General features: G+C 45.3%; 1 protein-coding gene across 1 annotated transcript in view; it reads right to left on the bottom strand.

Annotated features, from left to right (window-relative positions):
- SNX30 (sorting nexin family member 30) overlaps positions 1-22,520 on the bottom strand; it is a 95,261-nt gene extending 72,741 nt beyond the window's left edge. The window contains exon 1 of the mRNA XM_081066116.1: positions 22,135-22,520. Coding sequence (XP_080922242.1) covers positions 22,135-22,290 — 156 coding nt within the window. The 5' untranslated portion in view covers positions 22,291-22,520. The remainder of the gene's footprint in view (positions 1-22,134) is intronic.
- Between the last annotated feature and the right edge of the window lie 572 nt (positions 22,521-23,092).

Raw genomic sequence — 23,092 nt, 5'->3', positions numbered from 1 at the left:
CTGCTTGAGGACTCTGCTTTAGCTGAAATGCTGATAGAACTAGTGGCCCTTATCCAATCTTCAGCCATGCCTAAATGTTATCAATGCATATGTGTATGCCAAGGACAAAAATGCAGGAGACATTACCCATCTCCATTTGTCTTCAATGGAGACAACCACGGAAGTACTTTTCCTCTGTCATTGTGACTAATGGCAGATGGCAATATTAATACCTGATGAATTTCATCTTACTATGAAATTCAAGCCCCCAGAAAAGCAGACAGTCCTCAAAATCATCCAAGGAAGCAAAGGACACAAATGGCGGTCAGCCAAACGCTGTGCTGAAACTGGGTGTAAAACCTTTTTAATTCAATGCACAATGGTGTTACTACACCAAGGGAGGAGTCCATGCAGAAAAGGCAGGAAACCCATTCTTCTTGGGTTTCGATACAAAGATAACAGCTTCCAAAAGTGCAAGTAAAAGGCTAATGCCATCTGTGCTTCAAGATTCAAAAATATCCCTGCTGAGATGCCTTCTTTCTCAACCGACCTCTGCATCCCGCAGCCCACCAGCGCGTGCCAAGTCTGGGTTAGATACCTCCCAGCACGCTCTCCTCAGGCCACTGTGCCTAGCCCTTTCACAGCACTTACCATTTACACTGGTATTACCTGTTTATTTACCTGCCTCTGCCACTGAACCACAAGTGTGAGGAGCTATGTACCTGGTATCGGTTATCTTTCGGGTATCGGTGAGCTACCACGATAGCTCCACCATATCCCTCAGATGGTGTCTGTGGCAGTTGTTTTAAAGGATGGCCATGACAGTATCTCCTATCGCACGTGCCATCAATGTGACCTGGCTGCTTCCCCATCAAGAAGTCTATCAATCCACCCTGTTGAATCTGGGCAGGCCCTGTGAATGCTTTGAACAAAAGAATAGGGCAGAAGAGATGCGGTGCCAATTCTGGGTGTAGCCCTCATGTGGCCCAGCAGCTTCTACTTCTTGTGTCTTGGAATGCTCATTCCTGGGGTCCAGGAATCCATCCACCTTGCTCGGAGCAGCCCAAGCCACATAGAGATGTCACTCAAGTCAACTGCCTGCTATAGGGGAGTCACGTCAGGTATTCAGTGCAGCTGAGCCTTCTGTTAACCACATGAAAGACTCCAAGCAAGAACCACATCGCTGAGGCAACACATAGAACCACATGAGATAAGAATAAATTTGTGTTTTAACCTACTTTGTTTTGGGGTGGTTTGGTAAGCAGCCATGCCTATAGAGAACAGTGTTTGCCTGGTACACAGCGGCTTCAAAATGAAAGAACAACGAAATCAGCTCTGACATGATGTATGGCACACAGCAAACACTCAATGTAATAGCTGCTGCTATTATTAAAATTACGTGGAAGGGGCACAGATGAGGAGAGACCGGTTACAGAGGCTTGTGTCCAGCCCTGCCAGTGAAAAGCGTAAGGGACACTCAGTCCACAGTCGGGATGGGCTGAGCCCTTTGTTTGACTCTCATGTCACTCCAAATTCCAAGGAAATGACAAAAGAAATATGAAAGTAATAAACCCCTTAAAAAGCCAGAAAACAGGGATGGCTCCTATCATTCGAGAGAAAAAGTTTGAGGAATTTCTGTAAATACAGCAGACAGGATCAAATTTACAGAAAAATCAAATGTAGCCAGAGTTGAGAAACAAAACCCTAAATGGGCCACAGTGGGAAATGCTGAATATGGGGGGGGGGGTCTCAGAGAACCCCAAATTCAAGAGTGACAGAAAACAGAAGTGGGCGCCAAGAATGCGTGTAGGGGTGGATGATCAAAGACGGCAGAGTGCTGTTTCAAGCGCAGTTTGAAAAAAGAAAAGAGGAAGGGTATTTTGGGGATCAGCTGTGAAATTCTCCATCTGCAGAGCAACTCCTTTCCCACTTCCTCCATTCCAAAGAGTCCATCCAGCCTTTTGCCCTGTTATCAGCCACACATCCTGACAGGAAGCCTGCCCAAGAGCAATTTCAAGGATCTATTGTCCATTCCCTCCTTACTTCATCCCACCCAGCCCCAAAGGCTTAAGAGATCTTCCAGCTGCCATCAGTGAACATGCACATCAAGTATCTCGGGTCTCTAGAATGATTTCCTTAGGCTGTGCCAAGTAGGATTTACCTCTCTCTCTCTCTCTCTCTATCTCTCAACTGTGGTAAAATACACATGACATAAAATCTACCATCTTAACCAGTTTTAAGTGTACAGTTCAGTTCAGTGGTAAGTACATTCACAGTGTGGGTGACCAAGCAGCCGACATCCTTTCACACCTTCTCTTTTTAACCAAAGGTGTTTTGAGGCTATGGCTGGGCTTGCCCCCACCCCCACCCGAGCTCAACACAAACTGCAGTCACAGGACAAAGGCCAGCCAACCGTCGAGTCTTTGTACACTGTTTGTGGACACACACATACATGTCTCTATGCACATACACAGACACGCATCCAGTGGTGGCACAAGAACAAATCTCATCGCGTGTGGCAACAGCACGTTCCTCCCCAGAAGGTGGAAGCAGCAGCCCCACTGGTGCGGACTAGAAACTCAGTGGGCTCTAGTTGAGGTGGTCAGTTCCTGCCCTCAGTCAAGATCATTACCTTGGACATCACATTCTGAGAGCAGGTCCAAAAATATGATTGCTAAAACAAATAGAAGTGAGGCTACATTTAAATTTAATAAGGAATCAGAAATATTGGAATGGAATGAAATGAAAAATAAACCCATCATTCAGAAGATCAAATCGAGGAATTCTCCCAACACACAGAGTGAAAATATAATGCAATAAAATGAGCCAAGTAAAAAATTGAAGCCAAAGAAAAAAGGACAAACTGAAACCCAAATACCCGTAAGTCCTTTCTTCAGAAAAAGAGAATGGAGAAATGAACCGGATGTAGACAGAGCAATAAAACAGAAAGGGTTTCAAGTGGTAACACCTCAGAAAAATACGCAACTAAATACCAGCAGGCTTGTGAAAATTCTAAATTTAAGAAGAAAAATCAAGAGCTAGGTGGAAAAGTACACGAAAAAGAAAAAGAATCTGGCACAGACCTCTCATCCTAGACCCTAAGTGCTCAAGTAACTGAAACAATGAAATACTATGCAATCACTAAAAAGGGGGTGGAGGAGAAGGAAGATCTTTCTGGACCAATATAGAACAATCTTCAAGATCTATGACTGTGTAAAGCAAGGTGCAAAACACTGTGTACGTGACCATTTGAGGGATTTTTTTAAACATTACATTTATGCAGTTTCATATTTAGGCATAAAATGTATCTCTAGAAAGTTTCTCCAGAAACTGGTAACATCGGTTGCTTCTGGAGAGGAAAACCTGCTGCCAGAGGAAGGGGGATGATGGGTCCAGGGCAAAAAGGAGCCTTTTCACCAGATAACTTTTTGTACTTTCTGAATTTTGTGCCATGTGAATGCACTGCCTACACCAAAAACAAAAAAAAACAAAAAAATCGAATCTGTTTCCCTCTCCGATTTTATATATATTATATATATATAGCAGAATTGGGAAAATACATCTATCTGACAAGGCCTTGTATCCAGAATACATCAAGAACTGTTAATAAGAATACATATATGTGGGCGGTTTCCACCACGCCCCGCCTACACTCATCTGCCTGGGGAGAGGACAGCCCCCATGAGGCCCTCCCCACACCAATTACCCCAACAGTCCCCAGCGCCCCCTGCCAACTTCCCTCCCACTTGGGGCACACTGCCCTCAATTTCTACCTCCAGGGCCAGCCCCCCACCCCCATCTCTGGCCAGAGACTCCTGCGGGAACTAGTGTCCTGCGGGAACTTCACTGCCACCAGCTCGCATGCAGGCCAAGGCCCTACAGGAACAGCTAAAGATCTAAAGAAGAATCATAACCGAAGACAACAAGAGCAGAAACCACATAGGAGTATATGCTGGTCTGCCAGCTGAAGCTGTCAATACAGTATCCAAAGACTGTACAAAAAACTGTAAGAAAACAATACGACTCAATCATCAATAACTTGCTCGTCAAGACCGGGAAGGAATTTTGCTCCGTGAGACACTGTATAATGTGCAGACATTTCCAACGAAATTCTGAATTGTCTGCAACCACCCCCCACGCTCCAATTCTTAAGTCTATAGCTAAAACCATGGGTACACGTTGAACGTCGTGGTACTGGAAAGGAACTGGTTAAACAATACACTCGTGTGTGGAACTTCTGTGGTCTACCTACCAAAGACAGGCTAACCAACTTGTTGCCCAGCCCTCCTGCAGTGCTCTGACAGCATTTTCACCCTGGCAGTGCAACACACTTCATGAAGATCATGTCTGTTCACTGATACCTTTCTGATAGTCTTTATATAGCACAATCCTTATTCTATTTATAAATTAAAATAATAAGGCATTGTGCATGAATTACCTAAATGATATATTTGTCTATCATTATTTCTACTTCACATTAATTTTTAACTGTAAAATCATTGAGGTGATTCTTACTGTTACCCCTTTCCCTTTTTTTCTATTTGGCTTCCAGTTTTATTTAAATGTCAGAATTTCCTTTATTAGGAACAATGTAATATTTAAAAATAAACCACTGAAATGTGCAATGCCATATGCACATTTTGACTAGTGTCCTATTTTCTTTAGTCCAAGACTTACATAACTACAAATACTTCTAGCCATTGAATCTCCCCATTCTACCTTTGTGAGACCATGGCATTGTATCACGTTCATTCCATACTATTTTCAAGGACTGTGAGTGAGGCTTAGCGGGACATTTGGAAAGTTCTTATTTTATTGATAATGACTACGTACATCCACTTAGTACTACAATGTAAATTACTCAATTTACCAGTGTATTTTAATAATCAAAACATTTTTATCCCACTTTTAAAAAAAAGAAAATGTATCAGTATATACATACAATGAAATATTATTCAGCCTTAAAAAAGAAATCCTGCCATTTGCAACAACATGAATGAATCTAGAGGATATTATGCTAAGTGAAATAAGCTGGTCATAGGAGGACAAATATGACATGGTGCCACGTATATAAAGAATGTGCAATAGTCAATCTCATAGAAGCAGAGAGTGGAATGGTGGTTGCCAGGGCTATGGGAGGGCAAAATGGGGATATGTTAGTCAAAGGGTACAAAGTTTCAATTATGAAGACAAATAAGTCCTAGAGATCTAATGTAAAGTATGGTGACCATAGTTAACAATATTGTATTGTATACTTAAAAATTTGCTAAGAGGATAGATCTTACGTTATGTTCTTATCAATAATGATAAAAACATGTATAAAGAAGGTAGAAGGAAACTTTTGGAGATATGTTTATTGCGGTGATGATTTCACAGGTATATACTTATCTCCGAACCCATCAAGTTGTATACATTAAATATGTACATCTTTTTGCGTGTCAATCATACCTCAATAGAGTGACTTTTAAAAAAGAATATATACATAATATGTAAATAATTCAATATATATACACATATATTATCTGGCAATAAGAAAAACGGCCCGATAAAAAAAAAATGGCAAAAGATTTGAAGACACTTCACAAAAGATATACAAATGGTCAGCATGTGAATAGAGGCTCAAAATCATTAGTCATTATGGAAATGCAAATTAAGACCTCAATGAGCTACTACTACACGTCCACTAGAATTGATCAAACTGAAAGGGTTAACAATACCAAGTCTTGGCAACGGTGTGGAGCTGCTGGCACTCCCATAAATTTAACTCCACTAGTAGGTATTTACCCAAAAGAAATGAAAACATGTCAACCAAAGACTTGTACATGAATGTTCATATTTGTGTCTAACAATTTGTCCATTCCATCTAAGTTATGAAATTTATTGGCATAGAATTCTTCACAGTATTCCTTTATAATCCTTTTTTATTTCTCTAAGGTCGGTAGTAATGTCTACTCTTTCATTTCTGATTTTAGTAATTGGAATCTTCTCTTTTTCTTGGTCAATCCAGCTAAAGACTGTCAATTTTGTTGATTTTTTTCCAAAGAACCAAATTTTGGTTCCAATAATTTTCTCTATTGTTCCTCTATTATCTATTCCATTAATTCCACTCTCATCTTCACTTCCTTTCTTCTGCTTGCTTCAGGTTTCGTCTGTTCTTTTTTCAGTGTAGCATAGCAGCTTAAATTGTAATAGTGCCAAACAGGAAACAACCTACATATCCATTAATGGCTAAATGGATAAACTGTGGCATAATTACTCAATGGAATACTATTCAGTAATAAAAGAACAAACTACAGATATAGCAAAAAATGTGAGTAAAGATCATTATGCTAAGTGAAAGAAGCCAGACACAAGAGTACATATTTTATGATTCTAATTATACAAAATTCTAGAAAATGCAAACTAATATAGTGACAGGAAGCAGATGAGTGGTTGCCTAGGGCCAAGGGTGGAGGAAGGTATGGATTCCAAAGAAGCATAAGAAAACTTCCGTAGATTATGATTTGTATCTTGACTGTGATACCGTGTTTCCCAGAAAATAAGACCTAGCCGGACAATCAGCTCTCATGTGTCTTTTGGAGCAAAAATTAATATAAGACCCGGTCTTATTTTACTATAAGATCAGGTATAATATAATATAATATAATATAATATAATATAATATAATATAATATAATATATAATACTGGGTCTTATATTAATTTTTGCTCCAAAAGACACATGAAAGCTAACTGTCTGGCTAGGTCTTATTTTTGGGTAAACAGGGTAGTGATTTCACAGTTGTATACAACTGCCAGAATTCACTAAATCACATGCTCAAATGATAGTTATTTTATATAAATTACACCCCAAAAAGTTGACTTTCAAAAAGGCTTTAACCTACTTAAATGCTTTTAAAGTAAAAAAGAAGGCAATGGAACAATCTCTACACATCTTAAGGGGGAAAACTCAGCTAAATTACCATTCAGACAAGAAAAGAATAATGTAGACCTCTCAGATGTTGTTATATAATGTAACATCCAAGGTTTGTTTCCCCCTTATATTACTCATAGACATAATGTAGCACACTGAAAAAAATGCATCAGAATAAAGCTTTGTTTAAGAAAGAAGACATGGTGGCGGCTGGATGGCTCAGTTGGTTAGAGCCCGAGCTCTTAGCAATGGGGTTGCCGGTTCAATTCCTGCATGGGATGGTGGGCTGCGCCCCCTGCAACTAGATTGAAGGATAATGACTTGACTTGGAGCTGATGGGTCCTGGAAAAAATGCACTGTTCCTCAATAGAAAGAAAGGAGAGAGAGACAGAGAGAGAGAGAGACAGAGAGAGAGAGACAGAGAGACAGAGAGAGAGAGAGACAGACAGAGAGAGAGACAGAGAGAGAGACAGAGACAGAGAGAGAGAGAGAGACAGAGAGAGAAACAGAGAGAGAGACAGACAGAGACAGAGAGAGAGACAGAGACAGAGAGAGAGAGAGACAGTGAGAGAGACAGAGAGAGAGACAGAGAGACAGAGAGGAAGGAAGGAAGGAAGGAAGGAAGGAAGGAAGGAAGGAAGGAAGGAAGGAAGGAAGGAAGGAAGGAAGGAAAGGAAGAAAGGAAAGGAAGAAAGGAAAGGAAGAAAGGAAAGGAAGAAAGGAAAGGAAGAAAGGAAAGGAAGAAAGGAAAGAAAGAAAGAGAGAAAGGAAAGAAAGAAGGAAGGAAAGAAAAAGATGTTACTGTGAAGTTTGGAGCAACTGTTAAGAAAAAAATTCATTAAAAAGACAGGGCATTAATTTTTTAAAAACGATGAATCACAATCAGGAACTTAAATTCAGAATGATTTCAAAGAAGGGGAAGTAAAAGCCAGCCCAAGGTCTCCCCTTGTTCTGAAGAAAGTTACACATACTAAGTCATGCCTACAGTAGAAAAATATAATTATAAATATTAGTCAGATAGAAACAGGAAATAGAACTTGGAGGAAAATAAAATTGAACAAAGCACACTAGATCAATCCACCCAAAGTCAGGAAATGGAGAAAAGGGAGAGAAAAGAGACAGCATAATGAACAGGAAATATAGAATAAATCCAAAATTCCATATCAAACATTAGCAAACCGAACCCGACCAAGTAGGACTTATCCTAAGTATAAATTCAAATATGGTTCAGTATTAAGAAATCAATTCTATTGGAAGATTAATGCAGAAAAATCAAATGATCATTTCCATAGATGTAAGAAGGCATTCTGAGACCTCTGTAGCTCTAAAGGCCTGAGATTCTGCAGCAGAAAAACAGAGGTCTCCCCTGTGGACCTCTGTGAGCAGTGAGTGGTGGGGGCAGACCCTGGACCAGGGGGCCTGCTTGGTGCTGAGGCAAAAGGATGCAGATGAAAGCAGTGTACAAAGGACCTCTCATCCGATCATCCGAGGAGCCTGGAGACGATGGGAAGAGTGAGCAAGCAGAAGACAGTGAGCCTTCGGAAACTTCTCTAACAAGGGAGACTGGTACAACGAGGAGGACGAGTCTGAAAAGGCTAGAAACTGAGAGAAGAGACACAGGCTAAGATACAGCGGAGGATGGTTTCATCCCCCTTGGCCTGAAGACTGTGCTTTGTATAAGAAATACAACACACAGGGCCTAATGCGTTTAAGAGCTCAAAAAAAAAAAAAAAAGGAGGAAGAGATTTGGGAAAGGACGACAGTTCTATAGCAGTGGTGGTAGTGAAGAGAATGGGCTCTGAAATCGGAAAGACCCAGCCTCACTTTCTTCTAGCTCTGACCTTGAATGAGTTCCTTCCCCTCTCAACGCCTCCATTTCCTCAGCTGTCAAAGGGGAATGAGACAGTAACTAAGCCATAGGAGAGTGCACTGAGATGCTGCAGTGAAGCTCCCAACCAAATAAGTGTTCCACAAATGTTAGCAATGATGATAAACACACATTACTCTTATCTCTGGGTGAGTGTGAGGATAACTGAGGGAACACAGGCTGGACACACCTGATGGGGAAGTGACCAGCACAAAGGAAAAACAAGTAGAAACAACAGGGAGAAAAGTGAAAAGCAGTCGCAAGCGTATGTTAAACATGAAAGCCTGGGCACAGAGGAAACCACATTAAGTTTTTCTAGAAACAGGGAATGCTAGGACGTTGATGGAGAGAGGGTGGAGTATTCCAGGCAAGTTCCACAGTCAATCCAGACTGGAGAAGCAAGCCCTGGGGACCCCAACTCATTGCAAGTATACGCAGAGGATGACAACGGTCCCGAACTAGAACACCGAGATGGATAAGTGGTGATTTTTTTTTTAATTTATTTATTGGGGTGACAATTGTTAATGAAATTACATAATTTCAGGTGTACAATTACGTATTACATCATCAATAAATCCCATTGGTGATTTTAACAGGACCCGAAAACCAGTATCCAAAGGAGACACTCGGGACCAGCTTCGTGGGTGTGCAATCTGTGTGATCACATGGGATCCTGTGCTCAGAAGAGTTCCACACTAGGTTTAATGCTCTGGCTGTTGCTGTCTTGAAATTTTTAATAATTTCTTAACAAGGAGACAAACATTTTAATTTTGCACTGGGTCTCACCAGTATTATAGCCAATTTCGGATACTCTGATAAAGAACATTCACTGGATTAACATATGTTGTATGTACATAATAAAATCTAAGCCTGGAAAGCAGTAAAGAATTTCCCATTATTATCAGACCAGAAAACAATTACTCAAATTCTCACTGAAATTCCAACATTGACCATTAATTTAAAAGACTTATTACCTACAATAGGGAACCCAAAGCCTCCTTCAAACATGCTTCGCTCTAGAATTTCTTTTACTCAAAGAAATCACTCTGATTACTCCAACGGCATTCTGTACAATATACCCCCATCATGTAAAATTGCGGTTATTCACTTGTGCCTCCTCTGTCTCCCTTCCTGGACCTTAGGTGCCTAGAAGGTAAGGTCACTTTGTTCATCTATGTATCCTTCAGGCATGGTATACAATAGACTCACCTAAATCTTTAAGGAATGAACAAAAAGTCTAGGTGTCCTGCACAATTACTGATGCAAATCATAAAATAAACAAGATTTTCTTGACGTGACAGGGCAGAGAAAGGCTGCTATACTGCATTTCTGCAGCATAGATGCTGGTGCCAGCAAGAAGACAAGCCCAATTCCTTAAATATACCTCTGTCCTAATTAAATAGCCCTAAAGAAGGTCTAGGCTTCTATATTTGCAATAAAACAACTATTCCATAACCATTTTTATTCTAAATACAGTAAAATATTGTTTACCTAAATGTCCGAGACCTGACTAATGTCAATTCCAGAATTCAGATATCGTAACTCCCAAGGAACATAACGCTTTATATATTGCATAGTGCAGAGAAGTCACTCACACACTTGTAGAATAAATTCATCTTAGCACTTCAAGTGTTAATGTGGTTTATTGATATTGGTAAGAAATAAGCTTTAAAAGCATATAAACCCTCAATGGGGAAAGAACCGTCTTTTCAACAAGTGATATTGGGAAAACTGGATATCCACATGCAAAAGAATGAAGTTGGACCCTCATCTTACACCATATACAAAACTTAACTCAAAGTGGATTCCCTAAACCTAAGACCCAAAACTATAAAACTCCTAGAAGAAAACATAGGGGAAAAGCCTCATGACATTGGACTAGGCATTGATTTCTTGGATATGACACCAAAAGCACAGGCAACCAAAGCAAAAATAGACAAATAGGACTACATCAAACTTAAAAATTCTGTGCAGGGGCTGCCCGGTGGCTCAGGTGGTTAGAGCTCCATGCTTCTAACTCCGAAGGCTGCCAGTTCGATTCCCACATGGGCCAGTGGGCTCTCAACCACAAGGTTGCCGGTTCGACTCCCGCAAGGGATGGTGGGCTGCGCCCCCTGCAACTAGCAACGGCAACTGGACCTGGAGCTGAGCTGCGCCCTCCACAGCTAAGACTGAAAGGACAACTACTTAACTTGGAAAAAAGTCCTGGAAGTACACACTGTTCCCCAATAAAGTCCTGTTCCCCTTCCATAATAAAATCTTAAAAAAAAAAAAATTCTGTGCAAAGGACACAATCAGCAGAATTAAAAGGCAACCTAGGAAATGGAAGAAAATATTTGCAAATCATATATCTCATAAGGGATTAATATCCAGAGTAGAAAAGAACTCCTACAACTGAACAAGAAAAAAATCAAATACCCTGATTTTAAAATGAACAAAGGATCTGAACAAATACTTCTCTGAAGATGATATACAAATGGGCAACAAGCATAGGGAAGATGCTCAACATCACTACTCACCTCAGAAATGCAAATCAAAACCAGAATGAGATGTAACCTCACATCCATTAAAATGCCACTATCCAAACAATAGAAAATAACACAAGGGTTAGTGATGATGTAGAGAAGTAGGAATCCTTGTGCATTATTGGTGGGATTGTATAACGGTGCAGCTGCAATGAAAAACAGTATAGGAGTTCCTCAAAAAATTAAAAGTAGAATTACCATATGATCCAGCAATCTCACTTCTGGGTATATACCCCAAAGAAATGAGAACAGGATCTCAAGGAGATATCTGCATATCCATGTTCATTGCAGCATTATTCACTATAGCCAAGAGGTGGAAGCAACCCAAGTGTCCACCAATGGAGGAGCAGATAAAAACAATGTGGCATACACATGCACTGGAATACTATTCAGTCTTTAAAAAGAAGAAAATCTGGTCACATGCCACAACATGGATGAACCCTGCAGACACAGTAGTGCCAGCTGGATTTCTATCATTTGCAAACCAAACTCCTGACCAGTACACTCCCTGAATCCACTAAGTCCAAAGCCTCCTGAACTGCCCCCGCCAACCTTCTGCTGCAACAGCCTTCTCCCTAGACTCCATGCCGATTGGCTCCGCCCACCCACCCCGAGGCGAGGGGCGCAGTCACAGTGACCTCTCAACACAAATACGGCCCTGCACCTCCTCTGCTTACAATACAGCTGGCCTCCCATCACTTAGGAGAAAGCCCTTACTGTTTGCCATTAAGGACCACAATCTGCCTACTACCTACCTTTCCAGCCACATCGCTCACCAACCCCCTCACACACCATTCCTGCAACCTGACATTGCTAAGCTTTGGCACATGCTGGTTTTTCTGCTCGCATTACTCTTCCTTCCTCTGTCCATTTGTAAAATGTCCACTTCTCCTTCATTCTCCAGCTCAAACATCATCTCCTTTGGGGAGGCCACCATGCTCCTAAGCATGGACACTCCTTACTTCATTCCCTGTGTGTTATCTTCCTAATAGTACATAGTGCCAGTGCCCCACCTATGTCCCCTCACCCTGACCAATTCAGTGCCCATGGTCCCGACTTCCATCTGGCAGCACCTGCATTTCTTGGCCTGACTGCTTCTCCCGGCTGCTGACCCTGCTTTGCTCACCCACGGGGCAGGCTGGAAAGTGCCTGGGGATTCATGGCCAAACACCCCAGCCAAGCAGCCCTCAACCAATGACTGTACTGACAGGGTTGCTTTTTGAAGACCCCAGCTCCCTGCCCTGGGCTGGGGATAACCCACATGCATGTTCTATACAGGCTCTCAGGGCTCCCCAGGAGAGCAAAGCTCCAGCTCTGCTCCAGGAGAACCAGCTTTGTAACATGCCTTTGACTGGTTGCCTTCCCTTCCCTATCTCACTGTCCTTCACTTCTGCAACGACTGGCAGTGAAATCCTTTCTCAGGGTCTACTTCTAAGGTAATAACACTAAGCATTTTCATAGTATTTACTGTGTGCCAGACCCTATTCTAAACACTTATTTAATCTTCATAACACCTCTGTGAGATAATCCAAAATTGAGATTGGGGGACACGGAGGCATTACAGTAGTCCCCTTTACCTGTGGGGGTTAAGTTGCAAGACCCCGGTGGCTGTCTGAAACTGCAATTAGGACCAAACACTATATATACTATGTTGTTTCCTGTACGCACATACCTGTGATAAAGTTTAATTTATAAATTAGGCACAGATAAGAGGTTAATAAGTAATAATAAGTAATAATATGATAGAACAATTATACTATACTGTAATATAAGTTACGAGAATGTGGTCTTTCTCTCTGAGAATCTTACTGTACTCGCCCTTCTTGTGTGAGACGAGATGATACGGATGCCTACGTGGGGAGGCGAAGAGAGGTGAACGGCACGTGGGGAGACGGAGTGAGGTGAATGGTACGTGGTGAGACGGAGTGAGGTGAATGACGCAGGCATGGTGACACAGCATGAGGGTACTACTGACCTTCTGATGATACATCAGGAGGATCAGCCCGGGTGATCCCGGGTCATGGAGCCATGACGATGTCAATAGTTAGATGTCAGAAATGGGAGATGTGGATAGCTGGGGACTTGTAATATTCTCAGACCTGTGGGTAACTGGAACTGCGGAAAGCAAACCCTCAGATAGCAGGGAGGACTACTGTACAAGGTGAAGAAACTCGCCCAAGGCCGCAGAGCTTAGTAAGTACATTTAGCATCTTCCACATTCTATTGCAACCATCTGTGTATGTGTCTCTCTTCTTCACTGGACCATGAACCTCTCAAGGAGAGACTTTCTATTTTAAAATCTCTCTCAACATCCCCAGCACTTAGCACAGAGCTGGGTTCTGAAAAGTGCCTGAACTCTACTACCCAAACATGCCATGTGCTTTTCCTGTCTCTGTGCCTTTTCTCAAATAGGAGTCCTGAAACACTTTCTGCATAACCCTCTTGCCCTGTCCATCTCTGGCAACCCCCCAACACACACACACACACACACACACACACACACACACACACACACACACGAAAATGATTCCTGAGCCCTGCTGTGGCAGCTGAAACAAGGAATTCTCACATCTGGGAGAAGGCAGATGTGAGACAGCATATGACCTTCTAATATCTGGTAAACAAACCCAATCGCTCATACGTGAATTAGTGTATCCTTGCCAGGCTGTTATTTATGTACTTACTTTAATTTGAGAGACTCATTTATTATGAACATCTGTCTTCTTCCCCATAACCTCCACTAATGCTCAATTCTCCCCTTTCCTAAAGACCTCCTTTCAACCCTGTTTTTTCCTTACGCTACCCTTCTTAACACTACATTGCCATCACCTCCTGCCTTCCACGTGATTGTCAATATCCACTTTGTCAAAAGTGTGCCCTTGATGTCTGCATCTTTCACTCCCATCTCTATTTGGCCTGTTGGCGTGACGCATCTATATAACAAAGCCGAGCTTCCCGGGGACACCACCTGTGTCCGGCATTCCTGACTTCAAACTGCATCCTGGGCACCTTTACACTTCCCACTCGCACTTGCTTTCCAATCTGTGTTCTCCCTCTCAACCGGGGGCGCCAGTCAGCATCAATCTCCTAGACTAGAAAACCAGTCATCCCCAGTTTACCAAAACGAGTCCTCTTTACATTTGCTAATCTTTCTTCTTCTTCCAGACAACAACCCCAACCTAAACCAAGCTAACACCTTCCTATTATACCTCTTGCACTGCCAGTCTCTCTTCATCCCAAGCCCTGATCACACATTCCCCTGCTCAAAACGGGACACCTTCACATTACAGCACTCAAAGCAGACTCCAGGCTCCCACTGACCTGACTTCCCACCTCGTGTCTTACGAATCCCCACATCTAGACTCTCAAAACCCAACTCAGTCCAATTCCAGCGGCCACAGGTCTTTGGCAGCTCAGCAGCTCGGCTCAAGTGACCCGCGTGGCCCATGCTGCTTTCCCACCCAGCACGTGACAGCCTCCTCGTACGTCAAGGATCTGGGGAGAACACACTTCTGCCGCCTTAACTGACTTTCAGACGGACATCCCAACAGTGGGGCTGACCAACAGGAATGAAGGACCGCCTTCTCAATCCTCCCAACATAAAACCATAAACCTCAATTTTCACTTCACATTTTATGGTCAATTTTTTTTTTTTTAAGTTTCAAGTGACAAACCAAGTTGAAAATAGTATAAACCAAAAGAGAATTCTTGACCTCCTGTAACTAGGAAGCCCAGAGAGCAGGGCTAGCTCGCTTTAGGCATATATGGCAGAAGTGCATCCAGGGATCAAGTCATCTTCAGGCTCGTGCCCCTTTTCCTCTCCAGCTCTACTCTCCTCTCTGGCTTCAGCCAATGGAAGACACTAATGATACACCAGGACGAGGAGAGAAGCCAGGAAATTTCTCCTCCCTCGCCAACCCCTTCTCTCTGGTGCAGACTGTGTCCCTGGCAGCACTTGCTCCCTCTCCTCTGTGGGGGCTCCCCCTTCCTCTGTGACCCCAGCTCTCACTGAGCAGCCCTCACTGAGCAGAACCATGGTTCTAATCCCCACAGAAGCTCCTGGAGTCTGCGGACATCACCCCGTCCCACTGACCCACCAGCCCCGCGGATGATGGCGGCTTCCTGCTATTGCTACTCTCTGCGTTACCTCCCTGTCCTCTGCCTGACGGCTCATGTTTTCCATCACCTGTGTTTCTAATTCCCTGTAGTATAGTCTCTCTGTTTGAGATGCCTACAGTGGTTTTATTTCCTGATCGGACCACAACTGATACAGAAATGGACAAAGACTAGACGAAAATGTACACAGAAAACGGGGAAAGCACAATCTCAAAGAATAAAACCCACCGCCACCACCTCACATTTATGAAAGGCTCGCTGTGCATCAGGCACTCCGTTTTCATGTTTTAGAAATGAACTCACCGGATTTTCATAGCAACCTTGTGATGTAGGCACTTCTGTTACCCCCTTTTTAAGATGAGGAAACTGAGGGTCAGAGAGATAAAAATAACTTGCTGCTACAAAGACTGTAACTGGTGGAGCTGGGATGCAAATCCAGACTGCCTGGCTCCAGGTGCACACTCTAAAACACAAAGCCAAGTGAAGAGGGTTTCAAGCAGGGGGGTGCTCCCCAGGATGGAGTGCTACCGAGAGGCAGGTGAGATAAGGACTGTGCGGCATCCACTGGATTTAGCAATAAGGAAGTCACGAGAGGGGCCTTGAGTAGGAAAGTCAGACACCAGACAGCGGTAGGCTGAGCAGTAAGCCAGAGGTCAGGAAGTAGAGACAAGAGAAGCAAACCTTCCTTTCAAAAAGTTTGGCTGTGAAGAGGAGTCACAAAACCGGACAGGAGATAGAGGAGAAGGGAGAATCACAGCAGTTTTCTTTACTCCTGCTTTGTTTTCAGAAAGAAGAGCAACTTGAGCATGTTTAAACATCGATGGGAATGAGCCAGTAGAGAGGGAGTCTGAGAGGAGTGGGGAAGGAGGAGGAAAACAGAGCAGGGTCTCCAAGAGGCCAGAGGGGTGGGCCGGATAGGGCAGGAACAACTTAGACTCTCTTCTGCAACAGGGGGCTAGAAAGCAAGGATGGCTACAGATTCAGATCCTTTTGTAGCTGGGTGAAAGAAGTTCCTTTATGGTGGCTTCTATCTTCTCTGAGCTTGAACACAAGGCCTTCAGTAGAAGGAGGAGTGGAGGGTGTGAGGAGCAGAGAAAAGCTTCAGGTCGCCACATTGCAGAACGGCGGCCTCCTGGGGAAAGAGAGGAGGGCCCCACTGAGTCCCCAGGTGTGGCTGGAATCTGTGGTTTTACGCTGGCAGGAATTCTCAAGGCACCTTCACACCCGAGGCGAAGGCAAAAGACAGGAACAAATGGAATGATCCAGGTTGGGTGTAAAGGAGAGCAAAGGAACTGAGTGAAGGGCAGTGGTGTGAGCAATGGACGAGATGAGCCAAAGAATCTAAAGGACGTGGGTGAATATGAGCTCAGAGAACGGGTGTAGTCAGTTATTACAGGCCGAGTGGAGGGTAAGCCAAGAAAAGATGATATCTGATGGCATTATTTCAGAGCAGGAACGGTTCTAGGTGTTATAATGCAAGGGCGTAGCCATGGCAGAGGGCAACTGAATTGGAAAAAGAGGTGAAGGTGACAGGAAATAGGGTCAAGAAACTGAGAGCTTTGGAGATTTGGATGGAATCCCCTGGGATGAGGACATGATTTGAGAAGACAGTAAACTGGGGGTCTCTCAAGCTTTTAATGAATAGGAATAAGACGAGGAAAGTTAGAAAATGACAGTGGAAGGTCTATAAGGCACATGTTATTTCTGCAGGTCCAATATTCACTGGTTCCTCCTTCTTCTAATAACAGCACCTTGATTTTGCTTTGGAAACCACCTCCTTCCAAGGCACAGAGGGGGCTTCTAAACTATTAGTAACATTCTATAGCTTAATCTAGGTGGTAGGAACATGAGTGTTCATGTTATTATTCTTTAAAAACTATATAAAAAATTATATAGATACATTTTATTCTTTAGACTATACAGATACATTTTGTATCTTTACAGATAATGTACTTCAGATGCATATTTCATAGTTCAAACAAATAAACAAACATACAAAAACTTCCCTTCTCCACACTCTGAAGATAAGGAACTGTTCCAGGTCTGGGCAATCAGTTACAAAGATTGGTTTCGGCGCCTGACCCAATTTAGGCCCCTGAGACACCAGCCCAGAGCTTTTGCTGGAACTATCAGGAAAGAGGTGCTCTCTTTCTGCTGGAGTTGGGAAGCTTGTTTGTATAACATATCCCTTTGCTATCTTGAGAATAAATCTAACACGGAAGAAAGCAGAGCCAAGAAATAGAAAGTGACAGATTCCCAACATCATCTGAATACCTAGTTCCAGCCATTCCTGAAGCCAAATACCTGGAGCTTTGCAACAACATGAGCCGGTATTTTTTTCTTTTTTTCCTTCAGCCAGTATGCGTACGGTTTCTGTCTTTTTAACTAGAAAGAAACCTAATTCAGTAGAATAGTCAAATAAAGTATTCTCAGTTCAATAGCCTGTATGATCCTTTTCCACATATAAGACAAACTGCCCTCCTTCTGCTCAAGACCCTGCATTGGCACTCAAAGTAAAGGTCAAAGTTCTCAGCGTGGCCTACCAGGCCCTATACAATCTGCCGCCACCCTGCCAAGCCCTCGACCTATGACTTTCCATTGCTCACTCTGCCCCAGCCACACTGGCCTGTGAGCTATTCCCTAGTGCACTAGGAACGCGCCTTCAGGCCTCTGCTTTGGCTGTTCCCTCCACCTGGACACTCCTCCAGATATCCACTTGCTAAGTCCCTCACCTCCTTCAAGTCTCTGCTCAAGTTTTCCATGAGGCCTACCCAAATCCCCCTCCCCGTGGCCAGTGATGCTGAACACCCCCCTCCCTGCCTGAACTTTTTTTCCTTCCATGGCATCTATTCCATAATATAGTATGCACTCACTAAATGTACCCAATGAACGCAGGGGGCTTCAACTGGTTGCTTCATCTCAAGTTCCTAGAACAGTGCCTGACTCTTAGTACACCCTCAAATATTTGCTGAAAGAACAAAAAAGGACATGAGCCTCAAAGGAGCAGGACATAGTTTGTAAAAGGCAGTGGAGAGGGCCGGCCCAGTGGCTAAGGCGGTTGGAGCTCCATGCTCATAACTGCAAAGGCTGCCGGTTCGATTCCCACATGGGCCAGTGGGCTCTCAACCACAAGGATGCCAGTTCAATTCCTCGAGTCCCACAAGGGATGGTGGGCTCCGCCCCCTGCAACTAAGATTGAACACGGCACCTTGAGCTGAGCTGGATGGTTCAGTTGGTTGGAGTGTGGGCTCTCAACCACAAGGTTGCCAGTTTGATTCCTCGAGTCCCGCAAGGGATGGTGGGCTGCGCCCCCTGCAACAGCAACTGGACCTGGAGCTGAGCTGCGCCCTCCACAACTAAGACTGAAAGGACAACAACTTGACTTGGAAAAAAGTCCTGGAAGTACACACTGTTCCCCAATAAAGTCCTATTCCCCTTCCCCAATAAAATCTTTTTTTTTTTTTTAAAAAAAGGCAGTGAAGAGAGAGAGAAGACACTGACCCCCATCTCCTGATCCTAGTATGAGCACAAGAGGAAAAGACACCGACCTCCATTTTGAAGACTTCAGAGGAGGCAGCCACCTAAGGGGACAGGAAGTAGGTGGAAGAGTTCAGTGAAAAGGTTGAGGATGTAGGCAGGGGTGTTAACCACAGGTGGGGCTTTAGTGGGATAATGTCAAGTTTTGGGAGGCACAGCAGGAGTTGGACGCTGAGTCAGGGGAGAAGCAACGCAGAGTGGTTTGCAGATGAAAATGAAAAAGAGAGATGGGCCAATGGCTTATTTACATTTTAGGTGGAGATGAAGCACATAGTGATAGAAAACCTGGTGAGTTGAGCTGGCAAAAGAATTACTGCTAGCAACCCTTGGTAGATAGAAAGGATTCTTCCCATTACTCTATGGTTTGAATGATTTCAGATTTTGTGGATGAAGAGACCATCACATATGGTATTACCCTCCTTCCCGACACCCCAGAGGCCATTCAGACGTGTCTGCTAGATGGAGACACAAGCCTTCCCTGTTCGTGGCACCATCCTGGGCTCACAGAAACCAATGCCCTGCACAAAATGTAATCACCCTGCACACTGTGAGCAGCTGGTCACACTCATTCTCCAAGTCCAGAACTGACTGAATCAGGAATCCAGAATCACAACCGTAATGTCCAAAAATGCAAGAGAACAAAAAATGCAAGAGAACAGGCTTCTTTTCAAAGACAGAACAGAATGCTCAACTTCCCTCCCTGCCCTCCATGCTGCCTGGGCAAGAAAAAGCAGGGCAAAGGGAAGCCTTCCTTCCGCTGGTCCTGATTCACCTCTGTTGCTTGCTAGCTTCTCTCTACAGAAATTTCTCCAGAGTTACGAAACCACATGTGCATGCCAAGATTCAAGGAAAATGTTACTCCCAGTCAGAGAAAGAAATTATATTGCTTTGCCTCTAAGGAAAAGTGGCTTACTATAAATAAGACCCTTGGGAGTGATGTCATTTGGTTGTTCCTTACTGCTGTAAGGAGACATATTAAATATTCGATAATTAATAATAAGGTCTTCAAGACTCTCTCTCAAAGAACTGTCTCGGTAAAGGCAGCCAGCAGTCATTAGACTTGAGCCTGACTTCCTGCCCACCAACAAGATCTTGATGGTACGGGGCATTTGTCCTTCCAGTGCTTATTAGTAAAATGCCCGTATTCTGAGTCGGGTATCCTCCAAGAGTGGATCATTAAACAAATATTTAAAATAGCCATTTGTAGTAGCCAGCCTCTGAGATGGCCCTAACGATCCCTAACTTACTGTCCTCGATGGGTTCTGTGATTTTAAGTGAAATTACATCTAATGAAACCAATTTTCCCATATGCTAACTGAGAAACAAGAGTTAATTTTCTACAGCATCTCATCAGTGTTACAATGAAACAACATTATTCAAGGATTTGCTGTATTCATGCCCTCTCCCCACATTGTGCCAGCATTGGTTTGTGTGAACAATAGAATGTGACCGAGGCATGTCACTCCCAAGATTAGATTGTATAAGACTGTGGCTTGAGTCTTGGGATCTCTTGCTCTTGTGGATCACTTGCTCTGGGGCAAACCAATTTTATGTCAAGCAGCCAATGGAGAGGAACTAAGGCCTGTCAACAGCCGTGTGAGTGAACTTGGAAGTGCACCTGCCCCGATCCAACCTTCAGATGACGGCAACCGTACTCAACAGCTTGATGGCAACCTCATGAAAGACCTGAGTCAGAACAAACCAGCTAAACTACTTCCACATTTTTGACCCACAGACACAATTTTCAGGTGCTAAATTTTGGAGTAATTTGTTACACAGCAGTAGGTAATTCACTATCCTACACAGCCCTGAGAAGGAAGTCAAAAGATTTAATCTCAGTTCCTAACCTACATGCATGTAGGACAATTTCTCTTTCCACGGAAAGCAACAAATTATTCATTCAGTCATTCAACAATTACATATTGAATGTTAAATATGGGGAAGGTATTTCCAAGTGACGTAAGCCTTCATATACTTCATAATCTATAAAATAAAGGCAAATAATTACAAAAAGCATCCCCCACACACACCTCAAACTGCTCAACCCATTGGTTTTCATTAGTTTTTTTAAAGCCTTCTTGCTCCTAATGCGTTAAACCTCCCCACTCTGCTTTCACAAACTCTCTCAAGAAGGTACATCAAGTACCCCCCCTAGCTATTCTGAGTGCCCAGTGCAGGCATACTCATTTTAACTGTACCACATGCCCTCCCATCTCAGGGGGAAAGAAAGTTAGGTCCCCTATTTCCTTCACTATTAGGACAAGAAGGAATTCGTTTAATATTTTACTGGGAGGAGGAAATCCTGATCACAAGTGTTGAGAACAATTCTCATTTCTGCAGTTAGTGGCAACAGCCGCACTGATACAATCACAGCTCAAATCCTGGTCACAGATGAAATGGCGATGGGGGTGGGGGATGCGGCCCCTTACCACTCACTGGACTCTGCTGTCTCTCCGAGCAGCAGGGGGGCTATGCTGCTCTAAGAAAATCAGGAGCTTCTCTCTGCACAAAGAAGGTCAAAGGGCGAGCTGTCTTCCCATCAACCACAAAACCAATCTTTGCCAAACTTAAACAGTGTGGGAGGCCGTCAGAGGTGAATGGAGTCCCAGACAGAAAACCACAACTGAGTCTCCTCGCGCCGCCGGCTGGGGTCTGAGTCAGGTGACTTCTCAGTGCACACAACAAACCTAAACAAAGATGCCTTCCCACATGACAGACGGGGAAGAAGACGACTGGCAGTAAGACCAAGGCTGCCCAGGGCTACCACGGAAAACCATTAACTCTTACTTCTTTGCAGCCCCAGCCAACGGGAGGAGCTACAAGTTCCTCTGCAGCTCGGCCTTCAGAGATGCACCTGGAGGAACTCGGGATCCCCTCCCAAGTCACAGGCGCCAGCACGACACACACGCCTCCGGCCCCAACCCCAGGCGGGACCCTCCCCACCAGCTGTCACCAGCTCGCGACCACTCACAGCCGAGCAAGCCTGTCCTCTCTGGTCGCTTCCCATGCGGCTGCGACCCCACGGGGCCCGCGGAGAGGAGACGCTTTTTCCAAAGGATCTGCGGGGCGAGGACACGCCTGTCCCAGCGTAAGGGGCGCCAGGGTGGGCGCGGCCCGGTGCCCAGGGGAGCTCGGGGTCCATCATCCTCCCTCAGGAGCGAAAAGAGACCCCCGAATCCCCAGCTAAGCGCACCCCACCTTGTCGCCGAAGCTGCGGGCCATCAGCAGGTCCGGGCTGGGCGTGCTGTCGCCGCCCACGGCCTCCTCGCTGCTGGAGCCCGCCAGCGGGTGCGGCAGGTCACGCAGAGAGTGGGGCCCGGTGGACTGCAGGGCCTTGGGGGGCCCGCCCGACATGGCGTGCACCGCTCGGGACGCGCCGCCGCCGCTTCCTCCTGCTGCCAGCCGCGGCGGGATCCCCCGGCGCCCCGACCGAGGCCCCGCTCCGCCGCAGTTCCGTCGGAGGCCCTGCACCGGCCCGGCTCCGAGCCGCCTCCGCCTCCGCCACCCGCCGGCTCGCCTCTGCCCGCGCTGGGCAGGGCTGCTCCGCGTCGCGCGCCCCCGCTCCGCGCCCGAGCCCGCGGCGGTCCCGCTCGCACCTTGGCCCCCGGCGAGCAGCCAGCTCCGCCACGCCGCCCAGCCCGCTGGCGGCCCCGCCCCCGCAGCGCCCCCGCCGCCCTGGGGTTGGGAGAGCGGCGGGGGAGTGGGGGGGGGGAGCGGGGGGGCGGGGGGAGCGGGGGGGCGGGGGGAGCGGGGAGCGGGGGGCGGGGGGAGTGGAGTGGGGGGAGTGGGGGGGCGGGGGGAGTGGAGTGGGGGGGAGTGGGGGGCGGGGGAGTGGGGGGGCGGGAGGGGAGGAGGCGGGGTGAGTGGGAGGCGGGGGGAGTGGGGGGGCGGGGGGAGCGGGGGGGGTGGGAGGGGAGGAGGCGGGCGGCTCCGCCCCGCCCGCCGCCCCGCAGGAAGTGCGCCCTGAGCCCTCCGCAGCTGGCCTCGTAACGTCCCACCTCGTCTCCGAGAGGCCGGCCTTGTGGAGACTGCGCTCTGTCCCCAGAGCAAATGTTTAACGGAAATCAGAGATGGAAAAAGACGTTAGAGGATCGTGTTCCATTCCACCCGCGTTTACTGAGGCGCCCACGGTCAGCCACTCTTGGGGCTGGGGGCT

Source organism: Rhinolophus hipposideros, assembly GCF_964194185.1.
Source record: "Rhinolophus hipposideros genome assembly, chromosome: 11".
Classification (NCBI taxonomy): Eukaryota; Metazoa; Chordata; class Mammalia; order Chiroptera; family Rhinolophidae; genus Rhinolophus; species Rhinolophus hipposideros.
The sequence above is the reverse complement of the archived record's forward strand: the minus strand, read 5'-3'. Positions and strand labels throughout refer to the sequence as shown.